Genomic DNA, 16,377 nt, shown 5'->3' with positions numbered 1-16,377 from the left:
CACAATTCAAAGCATTTCTCCCCCATATTCTCTTCCTAAGTTTTATAGAGGTGACTCTTCAATGACAATATGTAATATAACAAGTATTTTGACTAGCACTGTCAATTCAGTTTATCTTCTTGCCAGAAGCTCTGCTGTAGTAAATACTTGTCAAGATGAAGAATTGATCAACTTGTGGCTCTGGAATAATCCTGCTCATTCCTTTTAGTATACACACTTCCAAGATGATGATATATGCTAGAGAATTCTGTTTTGCTGGCTTTTCTCTTTCCTGGGGGTGAGGGCTGAAAGAGTTTTCTTTCTTGCCACTTTACCAATTTATTAGCTGCGTAAACTGTGTCTTAGTTTTGTCATCAATGGGATGGACATAACAAGGTGGGTGGTGATAAATATATATGTATCTACCTATCAGTTGCTTGCAGCAATGCCAATTTCAGCATGCAGTAAACCTTCATCATCATTATTAGTTATATATGGAGCATTAATTTTGAACAAAATTCCAGAAATGGCAGCTATTTGAATAAACCGTAGTTCATCTTATGAAAACAAAGTGGATCTTTAACACTAGAAACATAATCATGAACTAGATAATGAAGGCTTGAGAACATGATAATTTAAAAATTCTCAACTTAAATTTTTATTTCTAGTGTTTTATATGCAATTGTAATTTATAATTTTTTAAACTCTCAGCTTTTAAATTTACCTCAGTCCCATGATGATTATATAATATAATAACTTAAATTTCATTTGATCTTCAAATCATACTTGGAAATGGGAATTATAATCCACATTTTATAAATAAACAAAACTGAAAGCAGAAGGACCAGCAAAAGTGATGGGCCCAGCCTGAGACTGGCAGGCTGGTGGCTTAACTCCAAGACTAGGGTTCTTGCCTTATTAGAAGAACTGACTCACAAGTTTCCTCATTATTATAGATATTAAACTTTGAAATTACAAATATTTCTGATTGCAGCTATATGCCAAGTTAGAAATGCCATGTTTGCTTTTGGTCTAAGATAATTGTATCAAATGTCTGTTTTGTATAAATGCCAATAAACCCTTATTTGCAGTTACAAAGAGCTGGGGTATATTAACATCTTCAATAGCAATTCAAGCTACAAATACACTGAAATGTGTGCAGATAAACTCTGAAGGGAATTGTCTAGAAATGTGAAAAGCTAACTCTGATGTACTCTTTTTTAATGCTTACATTTACTTTAATTTTTACAAACTAGGGTTTTGTTTGGGTTATAAAAGCAATACATCATTACAGGATTTGAAAAATGTAAAAATTTACCCAAAATAAAAAATTACTTACTTCCTTACTCAGAAATAATGAATATTTAATATTTTAAAGTAACACTTTCTAATTTGAGATATATATTACATACCTATATTTACACACATCATATTGTATTACACTGTACAAAATATTTTTTCTAACATTTTGTTATAAACATTTTCTTTTTAAATTATCATATTAAGACTAAATAGAATTTATCCCAGAGATGCCTACCTATCCCAGAAACACAAATATAGCAAAACAACCACAGACAGTGAGTTGGAGCTGACCTGAGTGCCTTCCATGGCGGAGGTGGTGTCACTGATCATTTCAGCTGAAATCAATAACAAATTTCATACCATCCATTTGAACTGGATGACTTAGTTATAGGGAAAGCTGCTCACAAGGGGCACATAAATAATGAAGCAGTTATTATTTTGCAAACCTCTACCAAGTAACCAGGGTTAGATTCATTTTGGAGAGATCTCTGAAATTGTCTAAGGGATAAATGACCTCCTGGTGGTACTTTAAACACTTGCAGCTCTCCTATGACCATCCATAAGGTGCAAGTGTTTCGGGAGGATGGCATGTTAATGCCTAGCTTCCATGAAAAAGGGCCATCCCAAAGGTGCACACTGTGCTCCTAGAGAGTCTATTTTGTTTACAATTATTGTTTTCCCTTGCCAAGTGGGACTTGCATTAGTCAGACAGCACAGGTTCAAAGTGCCTCCAACTTAGGGTTCCTAGTTCAGTTGGAATATTTGGGTCTTGTCCAGTCCTTGGTTTTGGAGGGACTGTCTGAGGACAGTAGTAGATCTTGTCTCTATATACCACCAGCCAGCTGGCATTTGTCCACCCCATCTAAGGTTGCAAAAATCTTTCTTGTATAAATGAAATTCAGAGTTAAATAGTCCAGGAGTGGTATCTGTGTTTGACAAAGTCCCCAGAGACTGAGGTCCAAGATGGCAGTGTCTTTGTTGCAGGCAGCAGAGTAGAGGAGATGAAGATGAAAGGAAACGGTATATGGGCCACATCCATAAAGAATGACCCTGGAAGCTACCATAGGATATTTGTGCTCACATTCTTTGGCAGAAGTGAGTCACATGGCCACACTTGAATGTAAGGGAAATAAGGAATTTTAGTTTTTATTCTGAGTATGCATAGTCCAGTTAAACATTGCATTACTATGGTAACGGGAGAATGGGTACTGGGAGACAAGCAGCAGTAATTAACACAGAAAGAGCTGTGCTTTACATGCAGGCAAGCATCTTTAAAATTGAAAATCAGTGAGCAGCCGCCCCATTGTTAAGCATAACACCATTACCAGTAGAATCAGTTACGTTAGAATATATTCCTATTTTAATCATGATTAATTTCACATAGAAATGAAGCCAACTTCTAAAAGTCAGGTGTTACTGACTTTAGTAATCAAATTTTGGATTCAGGCTATAATTTGATACCATTATTTTTTTCTTTGTGGTGTAAGTTGGCATGTTCATTACTTTGTAATTTTCCCATAAAACCTAAACATGGTTTTCTTTATTCTTACTTTGCTAACCAGTAGGTAATACATTTTTGAAAACAGGAAGAAATCGAAGACCATCTTTCTATCCATTGTGTTGAATCTTAACGCATTCCACCTTTTTGTCTCTGCTTTTACCTTATTAGGTTTCTATTTCTTCATTTCCTTCTTAAATGGTGCCAGGGACTAAAAAAAGGGGGGAAGAAAAATTAAGGTGCAGCATAACCAGAATTTGTAATGGTTATGCATAATATTTTGGTTAATACTTGTTTTTTTCCTTATTTTTGCAAAAAAAAAAAAAAAGCTGATAGCCATGTTTACATGTATGGAAAATATCACTGTAGGTAAAGACAGTTCTCAATATGCTTACTTTTTCTCCTTCCTCATATTGGGTTTATTTTTCCTGTCCTTCCATCCAAAACTTAACTGTTAGAGTACATTTATTTGTCAGTGTGAAATTTGCAGTCTTAATATATGGTAGCAGATGTACTGAGGAGGATTGGTTTGAGCTGCTGGATGCTGATCAGTGTACACCTGCTTCTTGTATTATAGATTCCCTGATTGTCCAGCATGAAATCCCCCTCTTCCATGAAGCTTTCGCTGATCATTGAGTTTTCCCCTAGTTAAAATGTTAAGTTTGGAAGGCATGACTGTAAAGTAAAAATAAAACGGAAACCCAGCCAGACAATCTCTAAGATGCTTTTCATTTCTAAAGTTTTTCTTCTTTTTCTTTTCTTTTCTTTCTTTCTTTTTTTTTTTTTTTTTTTTTTTTTTTTTTTTTTGAGATAGACTCTTGCTCTGTCACCCAGGCTGGAGTGCAGTAGGTGATCTTGTCTCACTGCAACCTCTGCCTGCTGGGCTCAAGCGATTCTCCTGCCTCAGCCTCTTGGGTAGCTGGGACTACAGGTGCATGCTACTACACTAGGCTATTTTTTTGTACCTTTAGTAGAGACAGGGTTTCAATGTGTTAGCTAGGATAGTCTTGATCTCCTGACCTTGTGATCTGCCCACCTCAGCCTCCCTAAGTGCTGAGATTACAGGTGTGAGCTACCGCACCCGGTCCTCAAAGATTGTTTGATTGAAAGTCTATACAACTAAAGGATTTGTTTCCTTCAGAGTGATCATATGGTGCCAACCTTGCCGAGATGTTTGAAAATTTTTTTTGAGTTTCCATGAGAACCTTTGGAGAAAGGCTTCTCCAACTATTCTCAATGAAAAAAAAAAAAACCAACTCATTTTTTGAGGATTGATGGATTGATTTGGGGAGCTATCTAAAATCATTTGGAGACAAATCTGATAATTAAGTTGTCAGGAAACAATTTTTAGTCATTGATTCAATAAATGTATTTTGAGTTCCAATAAAAGCAAGTGCCATAAACAAAAACAGGAAATGTATGCTTCCTGCTCTTAAGAGGCTTAATGTGTAAGAGGGTCAAAATCGAGATGAAATGACTGATTTTCTTGAATTAAATTTTCTTCATATTGTAGTACTTTATTTTCTAGTTTTTTATGTGTCTCCCAAAGATCAAATGCCGTCTCGCACTTTGTGAACTCTTTAGCCGCCTTCCTGACAGGGCTCCTGTGTGCTAAGAGCTTTCTAAGATAGGTGGGAAATGATAACTCATCCAGACTTTGACACAGTGGAAATAAATATATTAAACAACATGGAAGAAGATGCCCCAAGTAACTGGAGTGACTTTTGTTTCCTTACTTTAGTCTCCATATCTCTTTCAGAAATTATAGCAGAATGTCTCAGAATAAAAAATAAAACCCCCAAAGAATTATTGGTTAGGAATATTACATTTCAACTTCTTCCCTTTAAAATTTTTATTTTCATGTGTGAGATTGCCAAAACTGAAAGCAGCACAAAGGGCTGACGGGAAGAAGTATGTGAATGCAGATGTTTTCTTCTCCTTGAACATACGTTTTGCTATTTGTCTTTGCCTTTTCAATTGTGCCTTTTTCTTGTCATTCTGTGCTGTCTAGGACATCCAAACAGTGTAGAAGTGATGAGCTTTGTCTTGTTCCTCATTTTAAAGTGAATACCCTGTTTCCCCATTAAAAATGATCTTTATTACCGGGTTTTTCATAGATATCCATTATTTGTGAAAAGAAAGTCCCTTCAATTCCTGGCTAGCCAAGATTTTTATTTTGAAAATTATTATATCAAACTTACCAACTACATGGCTATGATGTATTTTTTGGGGGCCATTCCAATATCTGTGGTCTCTGAGGACCGAAAACTATTGTTTGTTGCTTCTAATGGATTAAGAATCTCAAATACTGGGTCCTTCTGAAGCTTTAGAGAGGCTCCCTGCAGTTCCCATTCATAAAACAAAAAAATTCCCCTTATTTTTGGTTATATATTAAAAACATGTACTGTGTAGTTAACAAATATAGGTTAGTGGGTATCTCTTTAGAGGAAAAAATGAAAGCTTTGCTGAAGGGAAACATGAAGCACTCTGATTTTGAAACGATTTTTAAGATTTGAAATTTTAAAAAATCTAAAGCAAACACTATAACATCTAACATTTGTTCATTTGAGGAGGAAAATAAATTTATTTGTAAAATATTTTCAAAGTAAGTTTTTTTTAAAAAAAAAGAAAAGAAAGCCTACTGTTACCAATTATTTTTGATTAGTTTCTCCTTTCTCTGGAATCCCACAGCCCTTTGCTACTGTGCCACATAACTCTTATTTCATTGTGCTAGAATTTTTCTCTATATGGGTATTTTTAATGTATTGTTTTCCAGTTTTAACCAAAAAGCTGTTATAGCAATATTAATTAATATCAGGTTTAAAAATTTACGGTGCAGAGACCGTTTTGACATGTTTCACTGTCCTATCAGCTTTTAAATCTCTCAAGAGCAGAGACTGTATTATCTATCTTTATATTTCTGGAATCTGGCCAGTATCTGGTTTACGTTATTTTGCTGAATATAAATGCAAACATTCATAAGCATGAGGTTTGGCATCATATAAATTAAAGACCTATGCTTCTTTATTAAGTAATTTTAAGTCATTGTACTTAATGCATTTCTGTAATGAATTAAAATTTTTCACTGGATGGGGATGTGGTAGAAAGAGCTAGCTAGCCCTCCACACTACTTTTCCTAGCCACCCTAGACACTATGTATACCCATGTAATCAAGTTCTCGCTAATGGAATATGTACATAATGATGCGTGACATTTCCAGACATGGCCTACAAAAATGTTCCATATGTATTCATCCATGCTTTTCCCTTTCTGATTGTAATGTCAACATCAAGCCTTGAAAGCTATATGTTTAAGGTGGCAGGACTGACATCACTCTGTTTCTGTGATTAGATGGAGAACATCTGACCCAGAAAACTGGACATCTCATCTAGACTATTACTTGGACAAGAAATAACCAGATATAACAAGAAATATGTTGACAGTAAATTTTTTTTTTTTTTTTTTTTTTGAGACAGAGTCTCACTCTGTCGCTAGGCTGGAGTGTAGTGGTGCAATCTCTGCTCACTGCAACCTCTGCTCCCAGGTTCAAGTGATTCTCCTTCCTCAGGCTCCTGAGTAGCTGGGATTACAGGCATGAACCACCCCTGTATTTTTAGTAGAGACGGGATTTCACCATGTTGGTCAGGCTGGTCTTGAATTCCTGACCTTGTGATCCGCCCGCCTTGGTCTCCCAAAGTGCTGGGATTACAAGCGTGAGCCACCGTGCCTGGCCAGGACACTGAAATTTTGGAAGCTATTTGTTCCTCTTTATTAGCCTATATTAACCAATAAAGAAATACAAAATGTAAAAATATTGTGTAGATAATCTTAGGCAAGTCATGCAACCTCTAGGCCTTAATCTCCTCATTTGTGAATGAGAATAATTCTACTTTGAGTTTAGAAAATTAAGAGATAAATGATATGAAATATTTTTATAAACCCTTGGCTATAGTTAGTCATAATAACTAAAAAGGGAAATGTTTAAATAAGACTTTAAATCTCTATAATAGACTTAATACTTAAGTTAAAAAAAATGTTTTAGGATGCTGCCACTCTTAAATCTTTCAATGTTCTCTAATTGTATATTTAAAACAAAGTTTAAACTCTTGTGCAGTATTCAGAGTCCTGATAAACACTTTATCTTTTCAAACAAATTTTCTACCACTGGTCATTTCCGCATTCCTCCGTCTATGCTCTTCCACTCCACCAGGCTTTTTACAATTCCCAGGATATGGTATGGATTTCCACCCCTCCATGTCTCCTTATGCTACTCCACTCCCTGAAATGTCCTCCTCCTTTGCTTGTTGACATTTTATCCATTCTTCAAAGCTCAGCTCTAATATTCTCTCTCCTGCTCTGTCCTTTTCTCTAGAAAAAATTAGTATTTTCTACCTCCGTATTCTTGCAGGATTTCATGATTACCTATACTACCTAGCAAACTGTAGGTTGGTTTTATGTCTCCTTAAACCATTCACTCAACAAATTTTGTGATTCCTACTATGCACCAGGTTCTAGTACATGTAGTAAGGATACAGCAGTGAACATGGGTATGCAGATAAGGATGTATTTCATGAGTCCTTGTACCCTCATTGTTTAGCACATTGTATGTACTGTAACTGTGAAATACGTAATTGGCTAAACACTTGCTGAACACAAGGGTGTGTTAGTTGCAAAGTACTGCCTCTAAACTCCAAATCACGCTTTAATACCTGCCCTGCAATAATGTGCAGAATTCCTTTAAGCATTTCCCTTTAAGATGATGAGTATGATGTTAAGCTTTCTTGGTAGAGCAAGCTGGAGGGACAATGCAGGAGAGGCAGCAGCTTCTCCTGCTTAGTACAGTGACTACCGTATCGGCCAGTGGTATAGGTGGGAGGACAGTAGTGCTGTGTCTAGCCACGCACCCAGAGCATGGTCCTTTGTTGATGCCACAGGTCCAGCCCAGTTTAGTTGTCATCCTGCAGCTCACCTAATATAGACACTCTGTGAGCCAGGCCTCCTGCCTTCCTTGGAGCTCCCAGTCCCTTTGGGTGTGCACATCCCACCCTACGGTCTATGGCTCACCTTTGCCTGAGAGGGTTGCATTGCAGCTTTTCCTGCAGTCTGTGGCTGCAGATAAGCTCCGGCCTAGGAAAACCAGTAAACATCTCTGCCATCAGTGGACTGGGACTATATGTTTCCTGATGAGGTCTGATCCCCAAGCTTTGGAAGGGTCCCCTTGCAAGTATGTTTTGCCTGGCTACCCCCTTTGCCCTAGGGTGCCAAATAGTTTTCTTACATCTTATACTCTTTTTATTAATATCACAGCTTAGTGTTTATATTAAACTTCCCTGTTTAAATCATATCCTGATGGAATCCAGACAGCTACACAATGAAAATCTGTTATGATTTCAGAATCCAATTCAGAATGCTCAACCATTTTTAAGATTAGAATATAAAATATATTTAAGCTTCTAGCAATTACAGAATTTTACTGTTTCTTAGGAAGAGATGGTAAAAGGTGACAAATATAAGAGATCATAATTTGATTCTATTTGATTATTCTTTTAGTAAAATTCTTTTTTTTTTTTTTTTTTTTTTGAGACAGAGTTTCACTCTTGTGGTCCATGCTGGAGTGCAATGGTGCAATGTCAGCTCACTGCAACCTCCGCCTCCTGGGTTCAAGCAATTCTCTTGCCTCAGCCTCTCGAGTAGCTGGGATTACAGGTGCATGCCACCATGCCTAGCTAGTTATTGTATTTTTAGTAGAGATGGGGTTTCACCACATTGGCCAGGCTGCTCCCGAACTCCTCAGGTGATCTGCCCACCTTGGCCTCCCAAAGTACTTGGATTACAGGCGTGAGCCCACTGCTCCAGCCTCTTTTAGTATAATTCTTATCTTGATTTCTTTGCTAATATTTCTCATTTCTTTAGAATTATGTTGAGATGCTATTACTGTATTCTTAATTTACATTTTTAAAAAATATATATTTAAATACATTCTTTTAAAAACACATTTTTCCTTTCATTTGGTTTCTCCTCTAAGTATATAACTTTTCATTGGTATGACTTATTTGTTTTATACAACTATTAAAAATATAAGCCTCAGTTCTTAGAATTTGCTGTAAGGATAGAGCTGCAAATAACTTTATAGGATACTAAAATGTTTATCAACAGTATTTTTGGTTCCTTAGATTTCAGGGAATCTTGCAGAGCTAAAATAATAGCTCCCATAAGGAATACAAAAATACAGGCCAGGTGTGGTGGCTCACTCTTGTAATCCTAGCACTTTGGGAGGCTAAAGCAGGTGGATCACTTGAGTGCAGGAGGATGACACCAGCCTGGGAAACGTGGCAAAACCCCATATCTACAAAAAATACAGAAATTAGCTGGGCATGGTGGTGCACCTGTAGTCCCACCTACTCAGGAGGCTGAGATTGAGCCCATGAGGTTCAGGCTGCAGTAAGCACCACGGCACTCTATGCTGGACAACAGAGTGAGACCCTGTCACAAAACAATAACAAAAACTCCAAAAAGCTGAAAGTTTAATAACCAGAATTTATTCTCCATTATTATGTCACCTGAATTATTCATATTTGAATTACCTTAGGATATTAGTTATAATTTATAATGAAAATTACATATTTGTATATTAATATAATCATACTCTGATACTTTTATGCATTCATTATAACTTTAAAATATAATAAATTCTTCAGTATGTAAAAAGAGTCATGGGAAGACTAAAAAATTATGAATGTTCTTATATTTTATTACATAATTATGACACAGAAATGACAGCCAAAATATTTATTACTACTTTAATACACTACTTAAAATCTCTGACCTAAAACAAATTTTTGAGCCACTGGAAAAATGAACTTACAGAAATATTTAATGTTATCCAAAGAATACTCTGTTTTAACAATAAATGCATTTATTACTTTAAAAGATGCACAGTGCTGCTTTTATACATTAAAATAAAATATGATAAGATCAACAACATCAGGTAACTATATGTTAATATCTTGAACTAACATTTTAAATGTAGACTGATGACGTGTTTTACTTAAAGCTTAAAGAATCAGTGTTCCCTTTTGTGAAGACGGCTTTTGTTGCCATTAGAGTCTACTGGTTTTTTAGGAATAGAGCTGCTCCACACTGTATCCACTGGTCTTGGTTGCCCCCACATGGAACATCAATGTTGGTAACCACACGGTCCCTTTCAGCACTTGTGTAAACAGGCAAAGAGATGCACTCATCCGGGGAATATGGACCACATGCATCCTGTTTAAAATATAACTTGTTATAAAATGCAGCAATACACTTTTTGGAAACAGATTATTAGATAACCAAGGAAACAAACATATTAATATTTTATTATGAAAAGTTTTAAAGATTAATATGATAAACTCCTATCATCTCCCTGCAACAAAATGAAATACATGGCCTATTGTGTTTTATTTACAACCTCTCCCTAGCCCCAAATATTGGAGTATTTTGAACAGTACCTAACAATTATAAAATTTCACCTATAAATATTTACATATATATGTCTATAAATAAACTATAACCATTTTAAGTATTATCACACAGGATAAAATTATCAATAATTCTTTAATATTACCACACATACATTATCTCCTGTTTTAAAGAGTTTTTCTGTTAGAATCATATGCTTTGCAGTTTGTTGAAATGTCTCTTAAGTCTCCCAAATCTAAGTTTTTCCTCCTCTTTTCCTAGTAATTTGTTTGCAGAAGAAACTATATCAAATATAGTTTTGTATAAAATAGTTTGATACAAAAGCCCACATTCTGATTTTTTAAAGTTATATTCCCATTGTATCACGTTGGTCTGTCTCCTTGTATTCCTATAAACTGGATCTAGAGGTGAACTCAGACTCAATTTTTGGAAAATACTGCATAGATGGTACTGGATATTTCTATCAAGCAGCGTATGTGTGGTTGACTCTTTTTTTCGGCTATTAGAGGCCATTGATAATCATTTTTCATTCAAGATTACACACGGGGTAATCTAATTCTGTCATTCCTTCTTCATTTCCAAGCACAAATATATCTATAAAGAGAAACTTCTACTTACCAATTTTTTATTACTGTAAGGTGCAGTTCATATAGGAAAAGGATAAATGCTTCTTTCTCCTTATGTGTTTTCAAAACAATGAATGTTTCCTAATATACTCTAAAGGTGACCGATGACCACCACTCCTTTTAAAAAATGGCACTACGAACTGGTGGATTTAACCATATGTGATGTGTTTTAATGCGACACAGTCGCTAATGCATTGGTGTTCAAATTGCCAGTCTTTACTCAGGGGGAGCTTTTAAAGTTGGCTTCTGAGTTTTGATACGTCCCCAGTTGTCTCTTCAATAGTTTCACTGCTTTTCTAGTATGACAAATATTATTATACAAGGTCTTCTTTTATATTTCCTGCCCTAGAAATTAGTCATTAATTGGATGATTCCTGGTTCCTTTCCAGAGAAATGGTATTAGAGACCATAATTTGGGTGCTAGGAATAATTAATCATTTTCATTCTATGATGTTTCAGTGACTGGAGCTTAGAAATCAGTTTTTTTTTTAAATCATGAGTTTGTAATTGTATTTCCAATTCAAATTTAGGGTTAGCATTTTTATTGAATTTATTTGATTTTATTCAATTAATTATTACTTACTTTGCAGAGTTGGAATGGAACTTAAGAGGCAAGCTAGACCCATTCTAAAATATTAGAAAAGTGAAAAATCAGAAGCCCACAGAGAATTTACCCATGGTAACCTAGTTAGGAAGTGGCAAGTTTATCATAAATAATTACAGTTGACAAAACACTCTGGCATAGGAATGTCAGCAACCAATGTCTCTTATTCTCTTACTTTTCAAAATAGAATACAATAGCATTTATGGAAATAAATTATTTTCAGGCCCTGGGGTACTTGTCTAGGAGCTCCTGACCCTATAGAGGTTAGTCTCTGAACATCAGTTTCCCTATTATAAAAGGACAAATGACACTTGCCCACCTCACAGGATGTGGAAAGAATCAGATGTCATATTAAAGAGCTCCAGATATAAGTATTATTTATCCACATATCTCTAATTCCTTGAACTGCTTTTTCCTTATTTCCTTCTAATTCTCAAATCAACTAGAAAAAAAAAAATCACCCTTTTGGCAGCTACTATGTCTTGAATGGTGATATGATAGAAATAAAGTATTTTTCTTTCATAGAAAATTAAGACTTTCTACGTTTTAGCCTAAGTGGGCATCATATGAAATTTCATTATTGTTTCCAATCTTGCTCCTCCCTCTCTCTCTCTCACACACACACAGACACACATGCTCATGCGCACACACACACACCCCAACACCTGTTCTAACTCTTCTGATCGTTGATATTAATCAGTGGGTCCCCTGAAAAATTATTCATACGTAACATTGTTAAATCTTAACCTGATTTACATATAACAAAACAGATTCTTTAGGTAGAATCATTCCCAAGTAGATAAAAACACCATCTGTCCTGAATATTTATTTATTTATTTATTTAACTTTAAGTGCATACTATATCTGGTATTTCTCCCCATGTCATCCCTCCCCACCCCCCCTCCCCAACCCCCAACTGTCTCTCCCCTACCTCCACAACTGCCCCTAGTGTGTGATGCTCCTCTCCCCGAGTCCACATGTTCTCATTGTTCAACACCCACCTAAGAGTGAGACATGCAGTGTTTGGCTTTCTATTCTTGTGTCAGTTTGCTGAGAATGACGGTTTCCAGATTTATCCAAGTCCCTACAAAGGACACGAACTCATCGTTTTTTATGGCTGCATAGTATTCCATGGTGTATATTTACCACATTTTCTTAGTCCAGTCTATCGTTGATGGGCGTTTGGGTTGCTTCCAGGTCTTTGCTACTGTACACAGGGCTGCAGTGAACATACACGTGCATGTGTCTTGACTGTAGAATGATTTATAGTTCTTTGAGTATATGCCCAGTAATGGGATTGCTGGGTCAAATGGAATTTCTATTTCTAGATCCTTGAGAAATCGCCACTGTCTTCCACAGTGGTTGAACTAATTTACACTCCCATCAACTTTGTAAGAGTGTTCCTATTTCTCCACATCCTCTCCAGCATCTGTTGTCTCCAGATTTTTTAGTGATGGCCATTCTAACTGGCGTGAGATGGTATCTCAATGTGTGTTTGTGTGTGTGTGTGTTTTAAAGAGAAAGAGAAAGTGGGAGAGAGGAGTCTTGCTCTATTGCCCAGGCTGAAATGCAATCTAAAAATAGGTATTAAAAACCTCTTTTATGCTGATAATTGTACTTAACAGCAGAGACAGGAAGGTAGCAGCCAATATTTCATTTAAATCTGTGAAATGCTTTGCAAATGCTGAAGAGTGATTTACTTCCATTTATTTGGTCACTTTCAAAATAGGTGTAATGTGAAAAAAAGTATGTTCTGTGGACGTGGGGTGAAGAATTCTATAAATATTCACTGAGTTTACTTGTTCCAGGTCTGAGTTCAAATCATAAATGTCCCTGTTAATTTTCTATCTCATTGATCCGTTGAATATTAACAATGTGGTGTCAGTCTCCCGCTATTGTGCGGGAGTCCAAGTCTCTTTATAAGTCATTAAGAACTTGTCTTATGTATCTGGGTGCTCCTATATTGGGTGCATATATATTTATAATCATTAACTCCTGTTGTTACATTGATCCTTTTACCATTATGTAATGTCCTTCTTTGTTTCTTTCAGTCTTTGTTACTATTAAAGTCTATTTTGTCAGAGACAAAAGTTACAACCCCCCCCTCCTTTTTTTTCTCTCCATTTGATTGGTGAGTCTTCCTCCAACCTTTTGTTTTGAGTCTTTGTGTGTCCTTGCTTATGAGATGGATATGGATACAGCATGCTGCTGGGTTTTGACTTTTTATTCAATTTGCATGTCTGTGTCTTTAATTGGGGCATTTATATAAATTTAAGATTAATATTGATATTTGTGAGTTTAATATTGTTATTTAATGCTAGCTGGCTATTTTGCCCATTGATATAGATTTTTCATTATGAAGATACTCTTTACCTTTTGGTAACTTTTTGGGATGACTGATACTGCTTGGTTGTTTCTGTGTGTAGTGCTTCTTTGAGAAGCTCTTGTAAAGCAGGCCTGGTGATGATGAAATCTGAGTGCTTGCTTGTTCGTGAAAAATTTTATTTTTCCTTCATTTATAAAGCTTTATTTGGCTGGATATTAGATTCTGGGTTGAAAATTCTTTTCTTTGGGGATATTGAATATTGACCCCCACTCTCTTCTAGTTTGTAGGGTTTCTGCTGGGAGGTCTGCTGTAAGTCTGATAGGCTTCCCTTTATGGGTAACCTGACCTTTCTCTCTAGCTGCCCTTAGAATTTTCTCCTTTATTTCAACCCTGATGAATCTAACAATCATGTGTCTTGGGGTTGCTCTTCTTGAGGATTATCTTTGTGGTGTTCTCTGTATTACTTGGAGTTTAGTATTTTCCTGTCTTACTAGGTTGGGAAAGTTTTCCTGAATAATATCCTGAAGAATATTTTCCAGCTTGGATTCATACTCTTCATGACATTCAGGTACACCTATTAAATGTAAATTAGGTCTTTTCACATGGTCCCATATTTCTTGGAGACTTTACTCATTCCTTTTTACTTTTTCTTCTCTAATTTTGTCTTCTCGTTTCATTTCATTAAGTTGGTCTTTGACCTCTGATATCCTTTCTTCTGCTTGATCAGTTTGAGTGTTAAAAACTGTGCATACTTCGCGGAGTTCTCATATTGTGTTCTTCAGTTCCATTAATTCACTTATATTCCTCTCTAAATTGTTTATTCTTGTTAGGATTTCATCAAATCTTTTTTCAAGGTTCTGAGTTTCTTTATCAATGTGGTTTTGATTTGTGTTTCTCTAATGACCAGTGATGATGAGCATTTTTTCATGTTTGTTGGCCTCATATATGTCTTCTTTTGAAAAGTGTCTGTTCATATCCTTTGCCTACTTTTGAATGGGGTTGTTTTATTCTTGTATATCTGTTTTAGTTTTTTATAGATTCTGGTTATTAGCCCTTGGCCATATGGGCAGATTGCAAAAATTTTTTACCATTCTGTTGGTTGCTGATTCACTGATGATGGTTTCTTTTGCTGTACAGAAGCTCTGAATTTTAATTATATCCCATTTGTCTATCTTAATTTTTATTGCCATTGCTTTTGGTGTTTTAGTCATGAAGTCCTTGCTGATGCCTATGTCCTGGATGGTTTTACCTAAGTTTTCTTCTAGTGTTTTTATGGTATATTTATGTTTAAATCTTTAATCCATCTGGAGTTAATTTTAGTGTATGGTGACAGGTAAGTGTCCAGTTTCTGCTTTCTGCACATTGCTAGCCAGTTTTCCCAACACCATTTATTAAACATGGAGTCCTTTCCCCATTGCTGTCTTTGCTGGGTTTGTCAAAGATCAGATGGTTGTAGATGTGTGGTGTTTCTTCTGGGGCCTCTGTTCTGTTCCATTGGTCTATGTCTCTGTTTTGGTCCCAGTACCATGCTGTTTTGATTACTGTAGCCTTGTAGTATAGTTTGAAGTCTGGCAGTGCGATGCCTCCAGCTTTGTTCTATTTGCTTAGGATTGTCTTGGCTATGCAGGCTGTCTTGTGATTCCATATGAAGTTTAAAGTGGCTTTTTCCAGTTCTGTGAAGGTCATTGGTAGCTTGATGGGGATAGTGTTGAATCTATAGATTACTTTGGGCAGTATGGCCATTTTCACTGTATTGATTCTTCCTAACCATGAACATGGAATGTTTTTCCATCTGTTTGTGTCCTCTCCTATTTCATTGAGCAGTAGTTTGTAGTTCTCCTTGAAGAGGTCCTTTACATCGTTTGTTAGTTGTATTCCTAGGTATTTTATTCTCTTTGTAGCAATTGTGAATGGCAGTTCGCTCATGTTTTGGCTCTCTTTAAGTCTGTTATTAGTGTGTAGGCATGCTTGTGATTTCTGCACATTGATTGTGTATCTTGAGACTTTGCTGAAGTTGCTTAATCAGTTTGAGAAGATTTTGGGCTGAGACGATGGGGTCTTCTAGATATACAATCATGTCATCTGCAAATACAGATACTTTGACTTCCTCCTTTACTAATTGAATCATGTGGTTTTTGTCTTTGGTTCCATTTATGTGATGGATTACATTTATGGATTTGCTTTTGTTGAACCAGACTTGCATCCCCGGGATGAAGCCTACTTGATTGTGATGGATAAGCTTCTTGATGTGCTGTTTTTTGGTATTTCATTGAAGATTTTTGCATCGATGTTCATCATGGACATTGGCCTGAAGTTTTCTTTTTTAGCTGAGTCTTTGCCTGGTTTTGGTATCGGGATGATGTTGGTCTCATAAAATGAGTTAGAAAGGATTCCCTCTTTTGTATTGTTTGACAGAGTTTCAGAAGGAATGGAACCAGCTCCTCTTTGTACGTCTGGTAGAATTCGGTTGTGAACCCGTCTGGACCTGGACATTTTTTGGTTTGTAGGCTCTTGATTGCTGCCTCTACTTCAGCCCTTGTTATTGGTCTATTTAGGGTTTCAAAAGTACAAGTGTCTAGGA

The 16,377-nt window shown here is 36.1% G+C and overlaps 1 protein-coding gene across 4 annotated transcripts in view; it reads right to left on the bottom strand.

Annotated features, from left to right (window-relative positions):
• Nucleotides 1–9,509: 9,509 nt before the first annotated feature.
• DYNC2H1 (dynein cytoplasmic 2 heavy chain 1) overlaps nucleotides 9,510–16,377 on the bottom strand; it is a 402,876-nt gene continuing 396,008 nt past the window's right edge. For all 4 annotated transcript variants that reach the window (XM_003923764.4, XM_003923763.4, XM_074400491.1 and 1 more), the window contains one exon: nucleotides 9,510–10,045. In XM_003923764.4, the coding sequence (XP_003923813.1) occupies nucleotides 9,887–10,045 (159 nt within the window). In that variant the 3' untranslated portion in view covers nucleotides 9,510–9,886. The remainder of the gene's footprint in view (nucleotides 10,046–16,377) is intronic.

This window comes from Saimiri boliviensis, chromosome 6, assembly GCF_048565385.1.
Source record: "Saimiri boliviensis isolate mSaiBol1 chromosome 6, mSaiBol1.pri, whole genome shotgun sequence".
Lineage (NCBI taxonomy): Eukaryota > Metazoa > Chordata > Mammalia > Primates > Cebidae > Saimiri > Saimiri boliviensis.
This window is presented reverse-complemented; position numbering and strand designations above follow the sequence as displayed.